General features: G+C 43.7%; 4 protein-coding genes across 4 annotated transcripts; all 4 read left to right on the top strand.

Annotated features, from left to right (window-relative positions):
• The first annotated feature begins 2,441 nt into the window (after nucleotides 1-2,441).
• oser1 (oxidative stress responsive serine-rich 1) lies at nucleotides 2,442-6,196 on the top strand. Its single transcript, XM_044121197.1, has 4 exons — nucleotides 2,442-2,779; nucleotides 4,280-4,389; nucleotides 4,627-4,746; nucleotides 5,076-6,196. Exons 2-4 carry the CDS (start codon nucleotides 4,313-4,315, stop codon nucleotides 5,896-5,898), a joined length of 1,020 nt encoding a protein of 339 aa, XP_043977132.1. The 5' UTR covers nucleotides 2,442-2,779; nucleotides 4,280-4,312; the 3' UTR covers nucleotides 5,899-6,196.
• Nucleotides 6,197-7,023: 827 nt separating this feature from the next.
• manf (mesencephalic astrocyte-derived neurotrophic factor) lies at nucleotides 7,024-11,397 on the top strand. The gene is made up of 4 exons (XM_044123502.1): nucleotides 7,024-7,251; nucleotides 8,956-9,077; nucleotides 10,583-10,724; nucleotides 10,809-11,397. The coding sequence occupies exons 1-4, from the start codon at nucleotides 7,164-7,166 to the stop codon at nucleotides 10,991-10,993; spliced, it is 537 nt and encodes a 178-aa protein (XP_043979437.1). The 5' UTR covers nucleotides 7,024-7,163; the 3' UTR covers nucleotides 10,994-11,397.
• A 1,919-nt stretch (nucleotides 11,398-13,316) lies between these two features.
• rbm15b (RNA binding motif protein 15B) lies at nucleotides 13,317-16,892 on the top strand. Its single transcript, XM_044123500.1, has one exon. The coding sequence runs from the start codon at nucleotides 13,651-13,653 to the stop codon at nucleotides 16,120-16,122; it is 2,472 nt and encodes an 823-aa protein (XP_043979435.1). The 5' UTR covers nucleotides 13,317-13,650; the 3' UTR covers nucleotides 16,123-16,892.
• Nucleotides 16,893-16,962: 70 nt separating this feature from the next.
• On the top strand, nucleotides 16,963-20,420 carry LOC122834774 (E3 ubiquitin-protein ligase TRIM35-like). Its single transcript, XM_044123501.1, has 2 exons — nucleotides 16,963-17,542; nucleotides 18,915-20,420. The coding sequence occupies exon 2, from the start codon at nucleotides 18,932-18,934 to the stop codon at nucleotides 20,093-20,095; it is 1,164 nt and encodes a 387-aa protein (XP_043979436.1). The 5' UTR covers nucleotides 16,963-17,542; nucleotides 18,915-18,931; the 3' UTR covers nucleotides 20,096-20,420.
• Nucleotides 20,421-21,289: the final 869 nt, after the last annotated feature.

The raw sequence follows: 21,289 nt of genomic DNA, 5'->3' as shown, positions 1-21,289 counted from the left end.
CGCGGGAAAGAATGGTTGCCATCTTAGCAACTTTGCTGCTACATTTAGTGACTTTTCAGACCTGGTGACTTTCTTTTCAGAATATAACAAATAAAAAAATTGTCAAAAAGACTGAAATCTAAGTACCATATTTAGACAGTTTGTCAAGCAAAAAGAGTTGATTTGAAAGTGAGTCTCACTTTAATAAACAGAGTAGAGATTGTTAGCTAGCTGTGCTAACAGGGCTGTGGCAGTGAGACAGTGGTGAGGTGTGTGGAAGGGTTCTAGGATCGACCAATGAGGGGACACCTAAGTCCCCAGGGAACTACATTTCCCAGAAGACACCACAGTGAGGCAGAGACAATGAGACAGCAGAGCTCTAATATGGACCTGGCAGAGGGAAGAGGAAGTTCATGAATGACTCAGGATTTGCAGAGATGCTGTGGTTGAGATGGTGGTAGTTGATCCTCTGGAGCGCCCCCTAGAGGCAGCAGCCAGAAGATGAAGCAGATTTAAAACGAAACCAGAAGCTTTGATCAGAGACCAGAGAGAACCTCCAGGGCTCTTTTGGGTTTGGGGCTTTGTTTTACACAGAACAGCGCCACCTATTGACACTTAACCATTTTTTTCACCGTAAGATGGAAATGTAATTTCCATTTGATGAGGACATGAACTAATTGGAAAGCAGCTGAATTAATTTTTGTTTTGTCAGATCTGAACATTTTCAGTTGTTTCCTTTTTGGATAAAAAGAGTCACTTTGGGAATGCAGACATGAGTTTCTTCCTGGAAGGTTTTTCCTCTGGGACATAATCAATCCCCCAGAGACGGCACAGAGATTGAGAAATCTCTGTTAGATAAACATGAGAACAGTTCTCCACCTTTTGTTTACTTCTTCTTCCTCTTCTTCTTCACGGTTCTCTGAGGATGGAACAGGTTTGGCGACTTACTGTAAGTTCTTTCACTGTTTGCTGATTCTGTTTCTGATCCCGGAGGGAAAACAGGCACACCCTGCCGAAGCATTCTGGGCCATTCTCAAAAAAAAGTTAACTCTGTAACCCTGCAGCGCAAACAGAGCAGCTCCAGTAGGAAAAACCTGAGCAGGTGCTGCCTCCTGGTGGCCATTTTTAGTGGTGCGCAGCAAAAAAAGAAAGAAGGAAAAAATAACATTTAGGTTCTTCTCCGGAGGGCAAAATTACTACTGCAAATAATTTTTAAAGATGCTGTTATTTATAGCAATAATCTTGGAAACTGGCGTGCTTCTATTGTTTCCATGGCAACATGATCAACAGCATTGGCAAAGATGCATGAAAGGTTTCTTTTTTTAATCTGTGATGAGTTGTGTTGTGGACAGCTGTTTTTGTTGTTGCTGTTGTTGTTGTTGTTGTTGCTGTTGTTGTTGTTGTTGTTGTTGTTTTACTATAATACACTTAATGTTTCAAAGTTAATTCAATTCAAAAATACTTTATTTATCCCAAAGGAAAATTAAATGTTGTTGAAACTCATTAATTTATATTTTTCAAAGAGTAATTGAAGATAACACAATTACATGAAAAATTCAAGTGTTTAAAAGTGTTTATTTTTCAATTATTTAGATGATTGAAGTGGGAGTGGGGATTTATTAGGGGAAGGGTGGAAGTTAAAAGGTGGAGAAGCATTCCGGGTTAGTACTCAAATGTACAAAGACCAAATTCCACTTCCAAAAGTCCTGATCTCACACACAGATTTATTTGCATCTATTTAAAACTTATATTTTTGGTTCAATTGATTGAACCAAATTTCTATATTTACTTGAAATAATCTTTATAAGGAGTTATTAAGTTTTCTGAACGTCAGACAGTTATTTTTATATTTTAAGTTTTAACAACAATAAGAAGAATATTTAGCTCTAAAAATAATACATGAAATGACAAGCTGATTTAAAAATGTCCTATATTTTGTATCTGAAGGAACTTAAGAGAGAAAGACAGAAACTCTGTGTATTTGTAGATCTGAAGGATGGTTTGTAATATTATTGACTAACATATAATCAGACAATACTGTTGTATTTGTCAAGAAACCTTCGAAATATTACACAAAAGTGATGCTTTTATGAATACTCAATAGAATAATAAAATAACTACAATAATTGTTTGCTGCAGCCATTACTTAAGTATAAGTGAAGTGGAGATTGAACGATAGAATACTTAATATATTCTGTACATTATTCATCAATGTTACAATAGGTTCAATTTTGATTAAAATGATAAAACTAAATATATTTTAAACATAAAGTAGGCACCTGTAGAGCACCATACTAGTTTTTTTTCAGGTCTATGAATGTATAATAATAAAACAAAGAACACGATAATCACAGTACAGGGTAAAACAAACAGGATGAATAAAATATTTTTAATGCTAATTAATACATAAGGCTTAAAATCCAAGCACATTTTAACGACACTACGGGACTTCCATACAGCTCGTCGGGTTGGTTTCTGGGCTAGTGACGTCAGTTGTTGCAGAGTCACTGCAGACGGTTCGACTGTAAACAAGACGCTTCTGACGGAGAAAAGTCCCGATCCGGTTCGAAAACCCCGAGTATTTGGCTGCTGCATATATTTAGCGCTGGTGTCGGTCCATTAGCAGTTCTGTAGAACCTGCTCCGGGTTTTGAGTCTGCCGTGTTTTTTGTTTTTTTTGGATTGTGTTTTGGCGGAGACAGAGCTAGCATTAGCTTCTGCCCTTTAGCCTCTTTGGAACCAGCCAGAATTTTCTGGACTCTTCTGGACTTGTGCTTGGCGTGGCCCGGACAACCTGAGCCGTGAGTGCTGGGGTTCTACCCGTCTACCAATTCAGAGTTTAAAGCTGTTCAGAACCGCAAAGGTTCCGTCTAATCAGTTAGCTGCTTCATTAGCATGCTAACGGGCGCTAAAGTTAGCCAAACTAAAAGCACATTTCACAGATTTAGACAACATTTGATCAGATCTAACTACCTATACTAGTTGATCCGGAACTGAATTATTCAGCATTTTCTAATAGATTCTTTAAAACCTAATTATTGTTTAGAGAATCTTTTAGTTCAAGTATGAAAGCACAAAAAATTCAGTTTAAAAGACCAGAGATGTTGCTTCAACAGTGGCACCTTCAGCGTTAGCAAATATTATAAAGAACTAAAGAATGTTTTTAATTATAAATAAAAGAGGTGGATTATATTGTCTTATAATCTTATCACAATATTTTTTTATATTTATTGAAAATAACAATAAAATTGACAATAAAGACAAACTCATTTTCAAACGGACACCAGTGACATGGAAAGTGTGATTCTTATCACTAATATTCTCATATCTATTGATACTTTAATGAGACTAGTAGTATATATAACTATTCTGGCATTTTGGGAGGTTTTGAATTTTTTTAGTTAGTATTTATTGTCCTGATAAATCAAAATTCTTATCCCAATAAGATTTTTTCTTCTTCATAAAGATACAATGAATATCTGTCTTTCATAGATATTATTTTTTTAAATGCAAGTTTGTCAGCCTTTCATGGGTTAATTACATTGACTTTTTCTGACAGAACGACACTAAAAGTGGCAGGAATGCTGATTTGGATCAACATCCCATGGAACAAATGTTGTCCGTCCTCTTCTATTAAACCTAAAAACATAAAAAATGTGTTTCAGTAGATCTTTATCAGAAATGATAAGTTGTCTTTTCTTTTAAATGCTGGTTCATGTTAGTGGCTCTAAGCAGGTTTTATTCAGCAGAACAGAGAGGAAAATGTTTCCAACAGTGACCTGGATCATTCAGATCAGGATGAAATATTCCACAATCTACTTTAGACATAAAGTAGAATTTTGGAAATGTATTATATTTGGAAAAAAAAGACAAAAAAAAAAAGATTTCAAGGCCTTCTTGTTCAGATTTTAATCGGAAAACCTTGAAATATTTTATAGAAAGCTTTTCAAATGTTTTATTGTGCAGATTAAAACTCAGACCAGATTGGGTAAAGTGGTCAAATCTTTAAGATTTTAGAAAATGGTGTGATAGAGATATTCTAATAACTGACAATAGTCTGTTGTCATAGCAACAGCCAGTAACTGCTCCCAGTGAGAGAAAAAGAAGACTGGAATACAACAATTATCTAAACAGCGCCACCATGTGGTGGGTGAATCATAACTTATATGATGGGTTCAAGGGTCACAGTTGAGAAAGTGGAAGCGTTTAGTCGTTGTGGGATTAAAGCTGAGCGGGTCGAGGGTTCGATCCCAGTAGAAAGTGAAAATATGAAGCGTTTTGACGAGACGTTTGTGTTGCAGCTGGGGGGCTGGTCGGAGCAGCCTCCTCCCACCATGGAGGCCGGAGGGAACGACTGCGAGGAGGAGACGCTGCAGACGGCCTTCAAGAAGCTCAGGGTCGACGCTGAGAGGTAGGTGACCTTTGACCCTGGAGTGTGATGTTGTTACTTTAGTTTCAGGTTTTTCGTCTCAGCTTTTCCTAAACGGATCAGGAAAGCCAGCGGAGGCTCCTGATTGGTTCCTGCTGATGATTCCCTCATGCGATCTGGATCAGAACCAGATGTGAAAATTAGTTTTTGCTTTAATGTTCCTCTCTGCAGTCTGTGGAAACATTTTGGATCAAGACGATTTCTCTTCTGTTTGTCCAGTTTGTCCGGAGCTGAGAGCGTTTCCGATGCGTTGACGCCCAGAGCGCCGGCCCGGGTCGGTCTGGACGGCACCAGCGGAGCGAAGGCCAAACTCAGCAACACCAAGGACACCTGGCACTGGTAGGTGGACCCGGCCCGGAGCTGCAGCGATACGGCAGGCAGTCTTAGCATAAAGTCAGTTCATCACATGATTCCATATCAGTCTGGGTTCTGCTGGACCAGAGAACATCAGGAAGGTTCTCACCATCTCAACTCAGAGCTTCTATGAAGCTGCAGTTTGTAATCTTTATAAAAATATGTTTCTACATATTTGTTAAAATGATCTCCATGTTGTGACTGTTTAATAAGAGACAGATCATGCAATGAGCTCCTGTATCATCTGCACTAATCCATCTGATCAGAACCAGAACCGGCAGATATTCCCATCCTTCCCGTCTTTTCTCCTTCAGCTGCACGAGGAAAACCTCCAGAGGAACGTCATCGAGGAGCCAGCGCCGTCGGCGGTCGAAGTCCCCCATCCTACACCCGCCCAGGTTCACCTACTGCAGCAGCGCCGCCTCGGCTCTGGCGCCTCCTGGCGGCGGCCTGAAGCAGCAGCGACTGGCCGTGTCCGACCCGGCAGCCGACGACATTCCGGTCCAGGCGGAGCAGCGTTGCTCTGCTGTGCCGGGCCGCTGCTCACCTGTTCTGTTCGGAGTCAGTCCGAGTTATGAGACCCGGGTGGGGGGGGTGGGCTTGTCGCCAGAGGTTGCCACGGCAGCAGCGCCCCCACGGTGGGAAGGCGGGCACTCTGGAGAGGAGAAGGTTTCCCCCGATGGAGCCTCGGCGCCGCTGAGGTCCGATGCCGCAGATTTTCGGGCTCTATCTGAGCTTCACTGCACGGAGGGAACGCAATCCCCCTGCGGCTGCCCCCTCCATGCTGCCGCCGGCTCACAGGACGGCGGCGAGCGCGAAGCCGGATCCGGCTGCAGCTGCAGGCAGCAAGGGCCCGGCTGGAACGGCGTGGAGGTTTACTCCTTCACAGGGCTGCGCAGCGCCCAGCAGGACGAGGCCAGAACTCTCAGCGGCAGCTCCGCCACGTCGCCGCTGGCGTCCGGTAGCTCCGCCCCCTGCGCTGCGTCGCCGCTGGCCTCTGGCTCTCCCCGGTCCTGCTCGGAACAGGCGCGCGCCTACGTCGATGACATCACGATAGAGGACCTCTCCGGCTATATGGAGTACTACCTCTACATCCCCAAGAAGATGTCGCACATGGCTGAGATGATGTACACCTAGACCTTCAGCAGTCACAGAGGAGAGGTGTGGGTTAGATTAAAGCTGTTTTAATCTGGATTATAATCCCTTCAGACTGACTGGATCGCGCCTCAGCCGAGCGTCTCTGTAGGTTTCATCTGGTTTCTGTGTCTTCTGTCAATCACTCTGTTTTCCAGATTTCAAGTTTACAAATGAAGTTGCCAAAACTCGTGGGAGTTTTAATCCCAGCTGGGATAAAAACTCGTGGGAGTTTTAATCCCAGCTGGGATTCTGTCTGTGGTTCCTGGGTGAATAAAGAAGCTGAATGATCCACTGGGAATGTTGTTGTTTTTCTTCAGAAAAGAATCTGCTGATTTCAGGGTTACCTGAGACTTTACAGTTAAATCTCTCGACAGCGCCGCCTCTTCCTGCAGGTTCAGTAGGATTCTTGCACCTGAAGGTCAAAGTTCAAATGTTCCTCTAAAACAGCAGAGCGTGGTCCGGATCACAGGACTCTTTCATCGCCTCAGCTCGGAAGTTATGGAATTATTTCTTCACTTTTATCCAACACTAAAGAACAGGAAGTCCTGAGTGCAGATGAAACCTGATATAAAGTATAACACTCCATAATTTGATTGTGATTTTACATTGTGTAGCATCTGAAATATGTTTTAAAATCATAAAAACATCAGAACTGTTGAATACAGTTATTTTCAGCCATAACTGTAAAATTTAAATTTAAACAATTTCCTAGTTTGGTCTTCTTGCCTTTGTAATTAAATTGATTCATGACTGAGTGGATGTAATAAAATTATACAAATAGATGTAAAAAAACAATATTTTAAATATATTTATGAAGAATAAATAAGAGCACTCAGCTTGTTCCTCCTTTATGTCGCTACACTATAGCAGGTTTTATCTCAGCGAATTGAATCTGGTTATAGCCATGTTTATCTCAAAGAATGTGTTTGCTTTTCTTTCTCAAAGTGGGTTTAAACTTTATTTTTTAGGTATATTTTTCCTCTAGGAAGATCCTGTCATTTTAACAACGCAGTGTCACTGTGGACCAATCAGAGCACGACAACTGGACGTTGTCCCCGGAAAGTGGTGCCGCTATCCAATCAGAGGAAAGTGCGTGTAGGTTTGTGGATGCTGTGACCAATCAGGAGGCGCGTGTGCGGGAGCCGACACTCCACCAGTTTTACCGGCGTCCGTCAGCTCCGAAGCGGTGGAGACTCATGAGTTCAGATTGTCGGTGTCCAACAGCGGTTCCACGGACGTCCTTCTGACTTTATTGAAGCCGAAAAATGTTGCGTTTGAGCGGGTTGTCAGTGGTTCTGGCCCTCGCCTTCTTACTGGGACCTGTTGAAGGCCTGAAGGAAGGAGAATGTGAAGGTAGGACGAGGCGCTAGCTGCTGTTAGCGATCGCTAAACCAGCTTTGAGCTCCAGAAACTTTCCAGCAGCAGAGAAAATGATTCAAACTTTACCCGATTTGTTGATTTTGAGGTGTTTGACTATATCCTACATTTTTGTGTACACGTTTTTCTTTATCAAAGAGGATAAATCAATACCTTCCTAAGTGATGTTATCTGAACGAAGTTTGGTGACGAAATGCACCAATTAAATTCAGAAGACACCAGGGAGGAAATCTTAATTCCTCCACCACATTTCTCAACGTGTTCATCGCAGGCAGGACGTTTTATAGTTTTCATAGAAAATTATAAATGGGATGGAGGACGAAAAATAAAAAGAATTAAGCAAATAAAGTAAAACATGTTTAATAGTTAAGATCCCCCCCCCTACTTTAACGGAAGGCTGCTAATAGGTCTGAAATTAGGGCCAATAATTTACAAATCAGTCAGTGAATGCATCACCAACTGAGCAGCCATGTTTCTGAGGTTTAGATGTGAACATTCCGTTCTGGGAGTGGATGTTGGAACTGTCCTGGTTTAAGAACAGAGATGGAGCTGCTGATCCCTTCTGCGGACCCATTAAAGATCACAGAACCAGAACTGGACCAATGCATCATCAGGTGGATGGTCATCAGGATGAGAAGATTAGATGACTTTGGACAAAGTTTTGCTGCAAGGCTCTGGGTCCAACGATTCTGCAGAACTCTGTTGCAGCAGAATCTGATCTAGAATATCTGAAATGTTCTGGACAAATCCAGAACCTGATGGACCAGGAATGAAGCAAATCCGTCTTTGGCCTGGAGGAACGAGAACTTCATGTTTGTGCTCCTGGTTATAAATAGTTAGTTAGCATTTTAGTAGCATTTAAAAAATGTTTCTGCGTGATGCAAAGATGATCAGAAGTAAAATAATCAGGGGAAATGTTCAGAAATCTGAAAACACGCCTAAGAATGATCTTTTTTATTATTGTTATTAATAACTAAACCAGCTTACTAGCTCTTGCTGCATTAAAATTTATTCAGCTGATTTAAAACCATAATCTATGGAACAAAGTTCGGAGGAAGATGTGACCAAAGTGATCAACTTTTAGAATATGATCCCAAAAATGTTCTGAAAACCTTCATGTTGATCAAATTGTGTGCAGTTGAGAAAATTTCCCCAATCAGAGGGAAAAATACCCGAGTGAAATCAGTTGGTTCTGCAGTGAATTTGTCTGCAGGCAGATTTTATTCAAATGGATCAAAACTTTCAGGCTTCGGATCTTTTTCCAGGCTGGGACAACCTCATTGCTGTTTTCTGAAAACATTAAGGCAGGGATGCCCAAAGTGGCCCCTGAGGGCCGGCATCCTGCATGTTTTAGTTCTCTCCCTGGTTTAACGCACCTGGACCGAATGATGGCTCATTAACAGGCCAAAAAGAAGATTGACTTCCTGAAAAGGTTGTTAGCACCAGGGAGAGGATAAAACGTGCAGGATGCCTTTAATGCAGGGGCCACTTTGGGCTCCCCTGCATTAAAGAAATCTCAAATCATAAGTGTTATTATGTTAATAAAGCCCAGGTCGTTTTAGTCCAATATTCCTGACTAATCTTCGTAGTTTTCCAGTGATAATCCTAATCTCAGTCTTCAGGTTCTGGACTCGTCAATCTTCTGTTAGATTGACCGTGTTCATCTCCCGTCTGTTCCAGTGTGCGTCTCCTTCCTGGGGAAGTTTTACGAGTCGCTGAAGGACTCCAACCCCAACAGTGCCGATGTTGAGAAGGAGCTGCTGAAGAGCTGCAGTGACACCAAAGGAAAAGAGAACCGATTTGTGAGTAAATCGCTGCTCTGGGAGTTAAATGTCAGATGTTTGTCTTCAGGTTCTGTTTTTAGATTAGAGTGTCAAACTCATTTTCATTTTGGGCCACATCAACATCATAAACGTTGTGCCAGAATGTATTGATGAAACCCATTATTAGCAGTTAAAATATGTAGGGATACACCAGTAAGAGAATTTGGGCCAATAACTAATATTTAGCAATTATATCTATATATATCTATATATATATATATATATACACACACACACCCATTTTGACAGCTTAGGAAAAAAAGGTCAGAAACAAAATGAAAATAAATTTTGGCTGATATCGGCCCAAGATCATCTTATCATGTTATGTTAGAAAATATCTAATATTGGCCGATACTTTATATTGTGCATCACTATAGATATCAATCAATCGCTGTCTCTGCATTCGATGAGTTCTTCTTAAAATTAATGACTGAACATCTTTTCATACTGATCAGTGATTTAAAAATTTTCTTTTGTTTTGCAATTAGATGCACTGATTTTGTACTGCTGATTATAAATATGTGCTAGGAGCTTTGCAGTATTTAAACAAAATTTCCCTTCAAAAAATATTAATCAGAATGGAAATTATTGAGCTCACTAAACTTTATCATGAAATTAGTTAATTGCTAGAAATATGCTTCATCTAGATCCGTGGTTTTCAGAGAGGTTTCCACCAGGGGGCGCTGTTGGAGCCTCAAAATGTTGGAGGGATGAGAAAAAACATGAATAAAAATTAACCTCCAACTTTTTAATCTTAAATGTTTTTTCTGTTTTTTGAAATAAAATGAGTTAAAATAATTCAGATGTGGGGCGTGCTCCGGTGGCGTAGAGGGCAGCGCACCCCACGCCCGGAGGCCCCCAGCCCTCGACGCGGCCGTCGCGGGTTCGATTCCCGGACCCGACGACACTCGCCGCATGTCTTCCCCCCTCTCCTTCCTCCCTTCCTGTCAGCCTGCTGTTGAATAAGGGACACTAGAGCCACAAAAAGACCCCCTGGTGGGAAAAAAAATAGATAAATAAAATAATAATAATAATAATTCAGATGTTATTTCTGACATTCAGATTAAAGAAACAAAACATGAGAAATGTGGGAATAAAGAAAAATTTGCGATAAGACAAATTACATATTTTTTTATAAAAAGAGAGTATTGTGGCAAAGTTGTATTATCTGGTAGTAAAGTCATAATATGATCTGGTAAAACATTTCCACCACAGAACACAGCCAGTTAAATGAGTCAATGGTTTTGCTGAATGTAATGAAAATTTAAAAGAAAATTCTAAACTCTGTTTATGTATTTTGTAACATCGTCTGTGGGTTTGCTAACGGGGTCAGAGGTTAAAAGTTTTGGACCTCCTCCTCTAGAGGGCCACATGCGATGCTCTGGCAGGCCGGATTTGGCCCCCTGGCCTTCAGTTTGATACCTGTGGTTTAGATGTTGGAACATGTTCTGATCCGATCTCTCCCTTCTCATCCGTCTGTCCAGTGTTACTACATCGGCGCGACGAGCGACGCCGCCACAAAGATGATAAACGAAGTGTCCAAACCGCTCAGCTACCACGTCCCGGTGGACAAGATCTGCGAGAAGCTCAAGAAGAAGGACAGTCAGATCTGCGAGCTGAGATACGGTAAGCTGGGTTCTGTCCAGGCGGGTCGGTTCTGTCCAGGCGGGTCGGTTCTGTCGTTCCTCATGTTTGTTTGTCGTCCTGCAGACAAGCAGCTGGACCTGACCACAGTGGACCTGAAGAAGCTGAAAGTCAAGGACTTGAAGAAAATTCTGGACGAGTGGGGCGAGTCGTGCAAAGGCTGCGCCGAAAAGTCCGACTTCATCCGCAAAATAACCGAGCTCATGCCCAAGTACGCGCCTGCAGCCGCCAAGGCACGGACAGACCTGTAGGGGCGGGGACACTGACTCTGGGCAGACAGGAAGTCCTGCCAGGAGGAGGAAGAGCACGTCTCGGTCTGCTCTGCAGGCTTAGAGTTTCTACTGTACTTTAAACTGAAGTTCCTGTTTCTCCGATCCTTTCACAATAAGAGCCTGAGTTTGTATGCATCCCAGAATGCCCGACTAGCGGAGGAAAACGGACCAGCAGCAGCTCACCTTCATCATCCTGGAGTCCATTCAGCCCCAACACGTTTCTAATTCTGAGCAGCGCCCCCTGCTGACTGTTTACAGGACTGCACACCTCCATTAAAACCTGGTTCTGATTTATAGGAGAATTCGGACCCACTCCACCGGTTCTTAACTCGGCTGGTTCTGTTCCAATTGAACCAGTCAGACCATTAAACACATTGAGTCACTTCCTGTCTCCTCCGCTTCGTTATTTACGAGTTTCTTCCTGGATTAAAACCACCATCACTGCCAACAGCCGTACAGCCCAAAGTATTTTATTTTGAAAGGGTGTTCAGACTAACATTCAGACAGGAAGTAAACAGAACATAAAGTGACCCGTTTATGGTTTGTATTCCTGGTTCCATTACATTTTCTTATCTTTTTATTTCCTTTATTTAAGCAGGTGAACCCTGTTGAGATCTAGATCTTATTTCCAAGAGGGACCTGGACAGAAGTCTGCAATAAACAGCAACCTGGTCACAAAATAAAACTAATAATACATATGCACAAGTGTAAAACAATTTAAAAGCAGTGACACTGTCCAACTCTCTTTCAGGTGATTTTCTGTATTTATTAAAGGTTTTTCCAAACTTTTTTCTTTTGACTTTATGTGAATAAAATGATCTGGTTCTGCTCTCTGGCTTCCCTCCTTCAGAACCTCTGATTGCTGAGTTCTAAACCTGGTTCTGTGGTTCTGAACCAGGTTTAGAACCAAAGACAACTCTGGCCTCTTTTCTGCAGCTCGTTTTTTTTTCTTTTTTTTATTCAAGAATTAAAATCATCTTTGGGAGAATCTTTCAGTTTAAGAATTTGACATTCCAGAAACATTTGCATTGAGCTCTAGTAAAGATATAAAAAGTGGACATTAAGCCAGAAAACAGCACAAATGTTAAGATTTAAATTTCCATTTCAGATCAGATCAATTCAAATCTTTTCCTGCAGCTCATTGTATCTTGTAGCATTTCCTTTCCAACGCTCCAGGTGTTGATTTGTCTCATTTTTCTGCAAATATCTTTCCCTGTTCATTGCGATCGATCAGTCCAGCAAAACCTTTTTGTTTTACATTTTGTATTTTATGCTCAGAAATTTTTTAATTTCTTTTTTTAATTTTCTGAATTATTTTTTAGCACCTGGCATTCTTTAACAAGCTTTAAAAATCTGAAAAGTAAAGAAGTCAGAGATACAAAATAAATACAAAAGCAGGATTTCTTTAAAATCTGAGCTTCTTGTGACAAGATATGAAATAGTTTGACGAAAAGACACAATGGGACTCCTTCTCACTCTGTATTTTAATTTTTTTTTTAACTTTGTATCTTGTTAAAACAAGAGGATATGAAACATTTTATTAATCCTGGCAGTTTCTAGGAACAATATATTCAAAGCAATAGCCTCTTACTGCCTTAAACTTCCATTCTTGAACAAGCATAAAATATGCATTCTGAAAATTTGTGAAAATGCAGGAACCACAGTTGGGAAATAAATACAGATCAGAATCTTGTTAAAAGTTTGCTTCATGTTGTAACAAGAAATAAAAATATTCATCTGACCGATTAGGATGTTTTAAAAGTCATAAAAAATCTAAATGACACCAACATCCCGGCGAGGTGTTTTATTACAGCCTTTTTATATTTTGGTGTTTAATAAATCTCATAGCGAGTTTTAAATCTGGTAATAAGATGTACAGCTTATTGTACTGTTCCAGAATTTATTGGCTGACTTCCATACTTCAATAAGCAAAAAATCTGTTTTGAAAATTTGTGAAATACAGAAGCCAGTGTTGGGAACAAAATTAAAAATGACAGATATCTCCTAAACAACAAGCATCCTGTGAGGTGCTGCTGTTTGACTTACAATCTTTCTCGTTAAAACGAAAAATATTTTGGTTTTTAATGAGATAAGTGTAGTTATATCTCAAATATACTGTTATAAGAGTTTTAAATCTTGACTCACTCTGCGCCGGAAATCCTTTCCTAGCTCTTAGCAGTTAAAGGTTAACGTAAAACGCAACCAAAGTCTAAAGTAATTAAAAAGATCTTCAGAAAGATTCCTCTAAAGATTCAAAGACAGTTTTTGTATTCAAATTTAGCAGAAATGTATCAGTTTCTAATAAAACGGACAAATGTTTTGAAATCAAATCGTAACGTCATGACGTCAGCTGCCTTTGCGTCACCGCGCCCTCCGTCCTCCTCAGGGAACGCGCACATTCCTATTGTCCAAGATGGCGGCCCTGGTGCAGCTCCTGTGATGCTGAAATGTTTCCCATCGTTTCTAACCGTTTTTACTGTAAATGTGCCAAAAATCAGCGGCCGCCCTGGAAACGCGTCTCTCCCTGAAGCCGTCCCCAGCCGCCTCGTCTCCTCGAACACTCCAGGAACCCACTCCGAGCGCCGAATTCCCGCTGCACGGCACCGAAAAGTTTGGGCTCCATCCTTCGGTGAAAGATGAAGAGGCAGGCCGGGAGAGAGAGCAGCCCGTCCCGAGCTATCGCTAAGCGGATACGGGAAAGGGAGCGGGAGAGCGCCCGCAGAGAGGAGCTGCCCCCGCCGCCTCTGGCTCTGCTGCTGGCGGAGAGCCGGAGCTATCACCGCCGTAGCCGCAGCAGGGAGCGGGAGAAGCCGCGGCTCAGAGAGGAACGGGCGGCCGCCCTGGAGCTCCACCACCGACATGAACTCAGCCTGCTCGGCCGCCCGCCGCTGCGCTCCGCCGAGCCGCCCGCCGCCAGGCCCGGGACGCTGGAGTACAAGACGCTGCTCATCAGCAACCTGGGCTCGCAGGTGTCGGACGAAGACGTGGAGGACGCGCTGTTCCACGAATTCAAAAAGTTCGGGGACGTGAGCGTGAAGCTGTCCCACACCCCGGAGCTGGGCCGGATCGCCTACGTGAATTTTCGCCACCCGGAGGACGCTAAGGAGGCCCGGCACGCCAAGTCGTCCCGCCTGGTACTGGGGGAGCGCCAGCTGAAGATAGAGCCCATGTACGTGAGGAGGCGGAGTGTGACCCCGCCGGACGTCGGGTACCTCCCGCTGCATGCGCCGTACCCCTACCGGCAGCGTTCCCTATCCCCGCCCGGGCCCGCCGTCAACAGCCTGCGGGAACTGCGGGCCCGGCAGTACGCCCTGGAGAGCCTGGCGCTGACCCGGGACCGGGACCGGCTGCTGGATTACTATGGGATGCTGGATGAGAGGGGGCGGCCCTTCGGGTTCCCCCCCATGCCCGTGGTGGAGGACCTGAAGCCGGAGGACGACCAGAGGGCCACCAGCAACCTGTTCATCGGGAACCTGGACGGGAACGTGACGGAGGCGGAGCTCCGGCGGGGCTTTGATAAGTATGGCATCATTGAGGATGTGGTGATCAAACGCCCGGCCCGCGGTCAGGGCGGGGCTTATGCCTTCGTGAAGTTCCAGAACCTGGACATGGCCCACCGGGCCAAGGTGGCTATGCAAGGCCGGCTGATCGGTGGGAACCCTATAAAGATCGGCTACGGCAAGGCGAATCCCACCACCCGGCTGTGGGTGGGCGGCCTGGGCCCTGGGAACTCTCTGACCGCTCTGGCCCGGGAGTTTGACCGCTTCGGCAGCATCAGGAACATCGACTATGTGAAAGGGGACAACTTTGCCTACATTCAGTATGAAAGCCTGGACGCCGCCCAGGCCGCCTGCACCCAGATGAGGGGCTTCCCCCTGGGGGGCCCAGAGCACCGACTCCGGGTGGACTTCGCCAAGGTGGAGGAGAGCCCCTCCCGGCCCTTCCCTCCCGGGTACCAGCCTCCCATCGCGCTCTCCGCCCACTACGACCTCCTGGGGGAGGCGTACAGCCGCCACCGCAGCCTGGAGAGGGAGCTGCGGGGCGGCCGGGAGCGCTCCCCGCCCCCCCAAAGCCTCCTCTCCCTTAGGGAGCGGGGCCTTCTGGAAAGAGACTTTCCTAGCAGCCCCACACGCAGCCTGGAGCGACGGGCCGGAGGGGTGGAGGCCTTCGGGCGGAGCGGGCGGGCGGCGCGGAGCCGCAGCAAGAGCCGGGAGCGGTGGCTGAAGGAGCGGGAGGAGAGGCGGCCCCGCAGGAGGAGCCGCAGCCTGTCCGCCGACAAGCCGCCAGAGGAGAAGGAGCGTGGGAGGTCGCGGGTTCGCGGTCCAGGAGGGGTGGTGTCTCCTGATGCCAGCCCAGACCGGGCGAGGGTCCGCGCCCCCGACTCCACCACGGAGCCGCGGGACCACTCCCCCGACAGCGGCGCTGGACGGCACTCCGCCACCAACGAAGAAGAGCTTCCTGCCGGCCGCCACCACAGCAAGCGGTCCTCCAGCGACCACCTGAACAACCACCACCACCGCGCCGAGGCGGCCGGCGCCGCCTCGCCCGCCGCAGACGCCCCGGCCTCCCCCAGCACGCTGTCAGAGTTCGCCCAGGGCGCCCTGTCCAGGCTATGGCGCGGCTTCTTCGCCCTGAAGAACAGCAGCTTCCCCACTGACCTGTTCCTGCTGGAGGGCGGCGCGGCCTACTTCCACACGGTGATGAAGGACAGCCTGAAGCTGCAGAGCCAGCCCAGCCAGCTGAAGATCGCCCAGCGGCTGCGCATGGACCAGGCCCGGCTGGACGAGGTGGCGCGCCGCATCAAGCTGGGCCGCCCGGACGGCTTCGCCATCCTGCTGGCCCTGCAGGGGCCCGTGGACCGCCAGGCGCCGGGGCTGGAGCCGGGCCTGCAGGTGCGTCTGCTGCGCCACCTGGTCACCTACCTGCGAAACAAGGAGGCGGCGGGCGTGGTGAGCCTGCCGGCCGCCAAGGAGGGCGCCCCGGGCGCCATGCTGTACGCCTTCCCGCCCGGGGAGTTCTCGCAGCAGTTCCTGCAGGCGGCCAAGAGGACTGTGGGTAATCTGGAGGAGGAGCACATGGTCATTGTGATTGTCAACGACACTAACTGACTCCTGGGGCTTCCTCCATGTTGTTCAGTGTTTGGTTCAGTTTAAATGAATTCCAGCCAGTTACACTACATGTTCCTCAGCGACCCGGCGGGATGGAGACGGCCCGACGGAACCTTTAGGAACCTTTAGGAACCTTTAGGAACACTTACACAGCTGGTTTTATCCAGGAAGCTGGAAAACGCCACACTAAAAGCTTCTTACTTTATCCGGTTTTATTCATCCTGGAAACTCACAAGATGTTTCTGGAAACTTGAAGCTAATCCTTCCCTGTTTTTATTTGGTGTTCCTCCTCTTCCTCGCTGTGTTCTGGTGTTCTTAGCATTCCAGTCCATTCTCCCAGCATGCACCAGGAGAGAAACCCTCCCCATCTATGTTGAAACTTGCAGTTGATCCGTTTTGAGTCGTGCTTGTTCGGGATGGTTTTTGAAACTCCCAGCAGAGCCTCCGTGTTTCCATCTGTTCTGGTTTTATTAGCGAACAGCAGATTTATGAAGCAGGAAAAAAAATGTTTTGACCCCAAAAGTTTCAGCAAATTAAAAACTCACGAAGCAAATTGGACATTTTTGTGGGAATGAGTCAGAAATATGAGCAGATCAGGATGACTGATGGTCACTAATGATTTGTGTTTTAAAAAGAGGAATATTTGATGTTTTATTGTTTCATCTTAAAACTGAACATGTTCTGAAATAAAACCAGAGTTTTTACAGCTGAAGCCTCATTTCTGCATTTGAAACTGATTGGAATGAATTAAAGCCGAGGTTTTAAACTCATTTTCTTTTTCAGACACATCATGATCAACAATGCCACTAGGACCAGGAAGTATTGATACAATTTTTAAAATATGAATAAATACATTTTTCTGTATTATACGAGTTCCTCTTGAAATTAAATATGAAATGTATTTTCACTTTCATGGAATCTGTTATAAACAACACTGCTGATTTGATTTGATATTTAAAAACTCAACTGTAAACTTGAATCTAGAGGGCCGCAAAAAAAACTTCTGGCGGGCTGAATTTGGCCCACGAGCCGTGAGTTTGACCCGTGATTTAACGTATTAAGAGCTAAAACTAAAAGTTCAGAAATGAGAAGGCAGCTCTGGAGTTTAAAGAAAACAAATCAGATTGTTTAATGATTATTTATTTTCAGACCTCATACCACGTCATATTCGTGGTCATAAACAGTTAAATGTAATTTTATTAATATAGCACATTTTCAGCTTGTATTGCCTGTACTAATGTAAAACAGACATGAGGGAATTTAGCACACACGGTAGGTGGCGGTAAATGCAACTTAAAATGGTTTGTCATCCGCCATTAAAACCAAGAAGAAGAAGATCGACGGTGTGTTTAGGTTTTTTTTCCAACCGCCAATAAAACATCAAGAAAAGATTGAAGGAACCGCGGACGGCAGCGTCGAGGTTTGTAGCCTTTATTTTTGAAAGTTTGTTGTCAGGTCAGCCGTTGTCTGGTTGCTATTATTGCTTTTTGTCACGGTTATAAATTAGCTGAACGTAACGGAACGAATCGTTCTGCTGTTTTTCTCTGGACGGTTGAGTTTGTTTGCTGAAGTTTTTAGCGAGTTTTAACTCGCTAAGCTAAACTGATGCTAACAGCAGGTTTTTATTAGTTATTCATCTTTTTTTGTTCATTTGTATTTGCTAACAAAAACGACAGGGTGTTATATATTTTAGATATCAGCTGACATTTTAGACAAATTGTCTAGAAAGATAAAATAACGAAATCTATATGAAATATTTTAAAGCCCCAGATCAGAACAAAAAAGTAAATTTTGACATAAAAAAAGAATAAATAAAAATAATTGTGCCTGAAAATACTACGCCATCAAAATGGTGTGAGAAAAGGAGCAGAAATGATTAAAGTGTTAAACTATTAACATATTGCTATGAAGATTGGGCTTCTGCGTTATTACAACATTCATACACTTCCTTTAAATACAATTTGGTCACTTCAAAAACTTTAAAATGTGGCTGATTTTTATTATTACTATTTATTTTTATTTTTTAAGAAAGGCCTTTGTGAATAAAAAATGACCAAGAATGACTATAATTGGACTGTTCATCCGTTTTTGGAAGACCACAACTTAAAGTTAAATAGATTCTCACAAATATTTGTGAAATAATTATTTTGTTTTATCAATATCCATCTGTTCCAGATTTGGACTGAATGTGGTGAAAAATATCCATCCATCCATTTTCTTTACACCCTTCTTCCCTAAATGGGGTCAGGAGGGTTGCTGGTTCCTCTCCAGCTGCGTTCCGGGCGAGAGGCGGGGTCACGGGGTCACCCTGGACAGGTCGCCAGTCTGTCACAGGGCAGGTGAAAAATATTGCTTATGAATAAATGTATTTAATTTTAAAACTCAATAATTAAAAAAAATTACTAGGAAAATTATACCAGAGATTTCCATATTCTGTTTTAATGAGATTTTTCAACCACTTGAGTCACTGGATCAAATGAATCATATTTGATCTTTCCTCCTATCAAAATGTAACTACATAGATTCTTCTAATAAAATTCAGCTGTTTGTCCAAATGAAATTGAGGTTGTCTGGACTTTAGAAATGCTAGTCATTATTTAATGAGTTAATCTAAAGATCTTATTGATCGATGAATGAATAATTAAATTAGTAATTTTCTTAAAAACCTTAGTTGTTCACAGTGATAATTGACTTTACATAGTAAGAAAAGACACATTTTCTATAATATGCTGAATTTTTTGCAGAAAGGAACCAAACCTCCTTCTTAAACATTTTCTCTGCTGCTGTTTCAGCTTCACTCAGAGACAAAATGGCTTCCAGATCAGAGGATCTCTGCTGTCCGGTCTGTCAGGACGTCTTTAAGGATCCGCTTGTTCTGTCATGTAGCCACAGCTTCTGTAAGGAGTGTTTGATGAACTGGTGGAGAGAGAAACCAGCAACAGAGTGTCCAGTTTGTAAGACCGTATCGTTGACCAAAGATCCTCCAGTTAGTCTGACTCTGAAGAGACTCTGTGAATCTTTCCTACTGCAGAGAGAGCAGAAAGTTTCAGAGGGTCTCTGCAGTCTGCACTCTGAGAAACTCAAACTCTTCTGTCTGGACCATCAGCAGCCAGTTTGTCTCGTCTGCAGAGATTCAGAAAAACACTCCAAGCACAGATTCAGACCCATCGATGAAGCTGCTCAGGATCACAGAGAGAATCTGAAAACATTTCTGGAGCCTTTAAAGGAGAAACTGGAGCTGAAGAAGGAAGTTAAAGAGAAGTTTGATCAGACAGCAGAACACATGAAGGTCCAGGCCCGACACACAGAGAGGCAGATTGTTGAGCAGTTTAAGAAGCTTCGTCAGTTTCTAGCAGAGGAAGAGGAGGCCAGGCTGGCTGCACTGAGGGAGGAAGAGGAGCAGAAGAGAGGGATGATGAAGGAGAAGATGGAGGCTCTGAGCAGAGAGATAGCAGCTCTTTCAGACACAGTCAGAGCCACAGAGGAGGAGCTGAGAGCTGAAGACGTCTCATTCCTGCACAACTACAAGGCTGCAGTGGAAAGAGTCCAGCGCTGCCCCCTGCTGGAGGACCCACAGCTGCCCTCAGGAGCTCTGATAGACCAGGCCAAACATCTGGGCAACCTGGCCTTCAACATCTGGAGCAACATGAAGGACATGGTGACCTACACTCCTCTGGTTCTGGACCCAAACACGGCTGGGTCAAGACTCTTCCTGTCTGACGATCTGACCAGTTGGACAGTAGGAGAGATGAAGAAGCTTCCTGATAATCCAGAGAGGTTCAAGTCATGGCGTTCTGTCCTGAGCTCTGAAGGTTTTAACTCAGGGAACCACAGCTGGGATGTTGATGTTGGACACAGTGAAGACTGGATGCTTGGTGTGTTAGCAGAGTCTGTCCAGAGGAAGGGAGACAGAGAGACTGGATTGTTGGTTTTAGGGTTCAGTAAAGGTAAATACTCTGCGTGTTCTCCATGAGCTCCTTTCACATTTCTCTCAGTCCAGAAGAAACTCCAGAGGATCCGAGTGAATCTGGACCGGGACGGAGGAAAGCTGTCGTTGTCTGACCAGGATACTAACACACACATACACACCTTCACACACTCCTTCACTGGCAGGGTGTTTGTTCTCTTCATCAGGGTGGGTAAAGCAAAAATCTTACAGATGGAGATCTGAGTGATCAAACAGCAGCTCTGATCTTCTCTGAGGAATTTCCTGAGATGTTTCAGACTGTCAGAGGACACCATCGGTCCGTCGCTCTTATTACGACACCTTACAGTGACCAGTTACTCTGCCGGGAATCAATCAATACTATGAATATTTTTATTTTATTTATTATTTTTTTAAGCCATGTCTTCTTCTTTTCCAGTACATATAAATATTTCATGCATGTTTGTATGCAGCAACTTGGGAATAAAACTTTTTCTGATCATTCAGTGACAGATGTGGGATTTGGGTCGAGGAGAGAAGCTAGGAAATGTTTGAACTCACTGATCATAACATCTGATTTACTTTGTAAAAATGATGAAATTGTGTCCACATTCAGGTATTTTAAATGACTGACAATTTTCCAAATATGATATTATTTTTTAGATGTAATTGGTAAATATAATCCAGTAAACAGCAGGTGTCTATAATTGGTTATGATGAGACTAGAGCTTTGATATGATTTACTTTAGTTCAACTGCTGGTGGGGAAAAAGTATTTTTATTTCACAAAACTCAATACTTCAAATAATTTATGTGTAAAAATGATGCAAAGTGTTTCCAGCAAAAATATCTACAGTTTCAAATATTGTAACAGTGAAACTAGTGTAAACATTAGAGATCTCATTTTAACATCAACAGTAAAAGTGTGTGACTTAAATACTTTTTCAAATGTTTATTCAGTGGCAGATTAACTAGAAATGGTCAAATAAACTAGCATTTATTCAAGTTGGTGTTTTTTACTAAAATGTAGAAAAATCCTTCTGAGCATTTCTCCTAAAATGTCACTGACATAAATGTAACTAAACCTTCCTCTACTTTTTAACAGGAAAGAGTGAATTTAGCCATTACTTTAAATGGTTAGCTGTGAAAAAGTCAACTATTTTTTTTATTAGCAAAGGGAAATTTTTTTTATGTCATTGAGAAAACCTACAAATACAAATGAAGTGAGGAACACAATACAATG

The sequence above is a fragment of the Gambusia affinis genome, linkage group LG07 (assembly GCF_019740435.1).
Source record: "Gambusia affinis linkage group LG07, SWU_Gaff_1.0, whole genome shotgun sequence".
In the NCBI taxonomy this organism is placed as follows: domain Eukaryota; kingdom Metazoa; phylum Chordata; class Actinopteri; order Cyprinodontiformes; family Poeciliidae; genus Gambusia; species Gambusia affinis.
Note: the sequence above shows the minus strand (reverse complement) of the source record. Positions and strands in the feature narration are given on the sequence as shown.

Bases quoted from the DNA above. Each gene is read 5' to 3' on its own strand.
- oser1 (XM_044121197.1), top strand. From the start codon at position 4,313: ATGGAGGCCGGAGGGAACGACTGCGAGGAGGAGACGCTGCAGACGGCC. The intron at 4,390-4,626 runs GTAGGTGACCTT...CTGTTTGTCCAG, and splicing joins CTCAGGGTCGACGCTGAGAG to TTTGTCCGGAGCTGAGAGCG. The intron at 4,747-5,075 runs GTAGGTGGACCC...TTTCTCCTTCAG, and splicing joins ACCAAGGACACCTGGCACTG to CTGCACGAGGAAAACCTCCA.
- manf (XM_044123502.1), top strand. From the start codon at position 7,164: ATGTTGCGTTTGAGCGGGTTGTCAGTGGTTCTGGCCCTCGCCTTCTTA. The intron at 7,252-8,955 runs GTAGGACGAGGC...CGTCTGTTCCAG, and splicing joins GAAGGAAGGAGAATGTGAAG to TGTGCGTCTCCTTCCTGGGG. The intron at 9,078-10,582 runs GTGAGTAAATCG...CCGTCTGTCCAG, and splicing joins AAGGAAAAGAGAACCGATTT to TGTTACTACATCGGCGCGAC.
- rbm15b (XM_044123500.1), top strand. From the start codon at position 13,651: ATGAAGAGGCAGGCCGGGAGAGAGAGCAGCCCGTCCCGAGCTATCGCT.
- LOC122834774 (XM_044123501.1), top strand. From the start codon at position 18,932: ATGGCTTCCAGATCAGAGGATCTCTGCTGTCCGGTCTGTCAGGACGTC.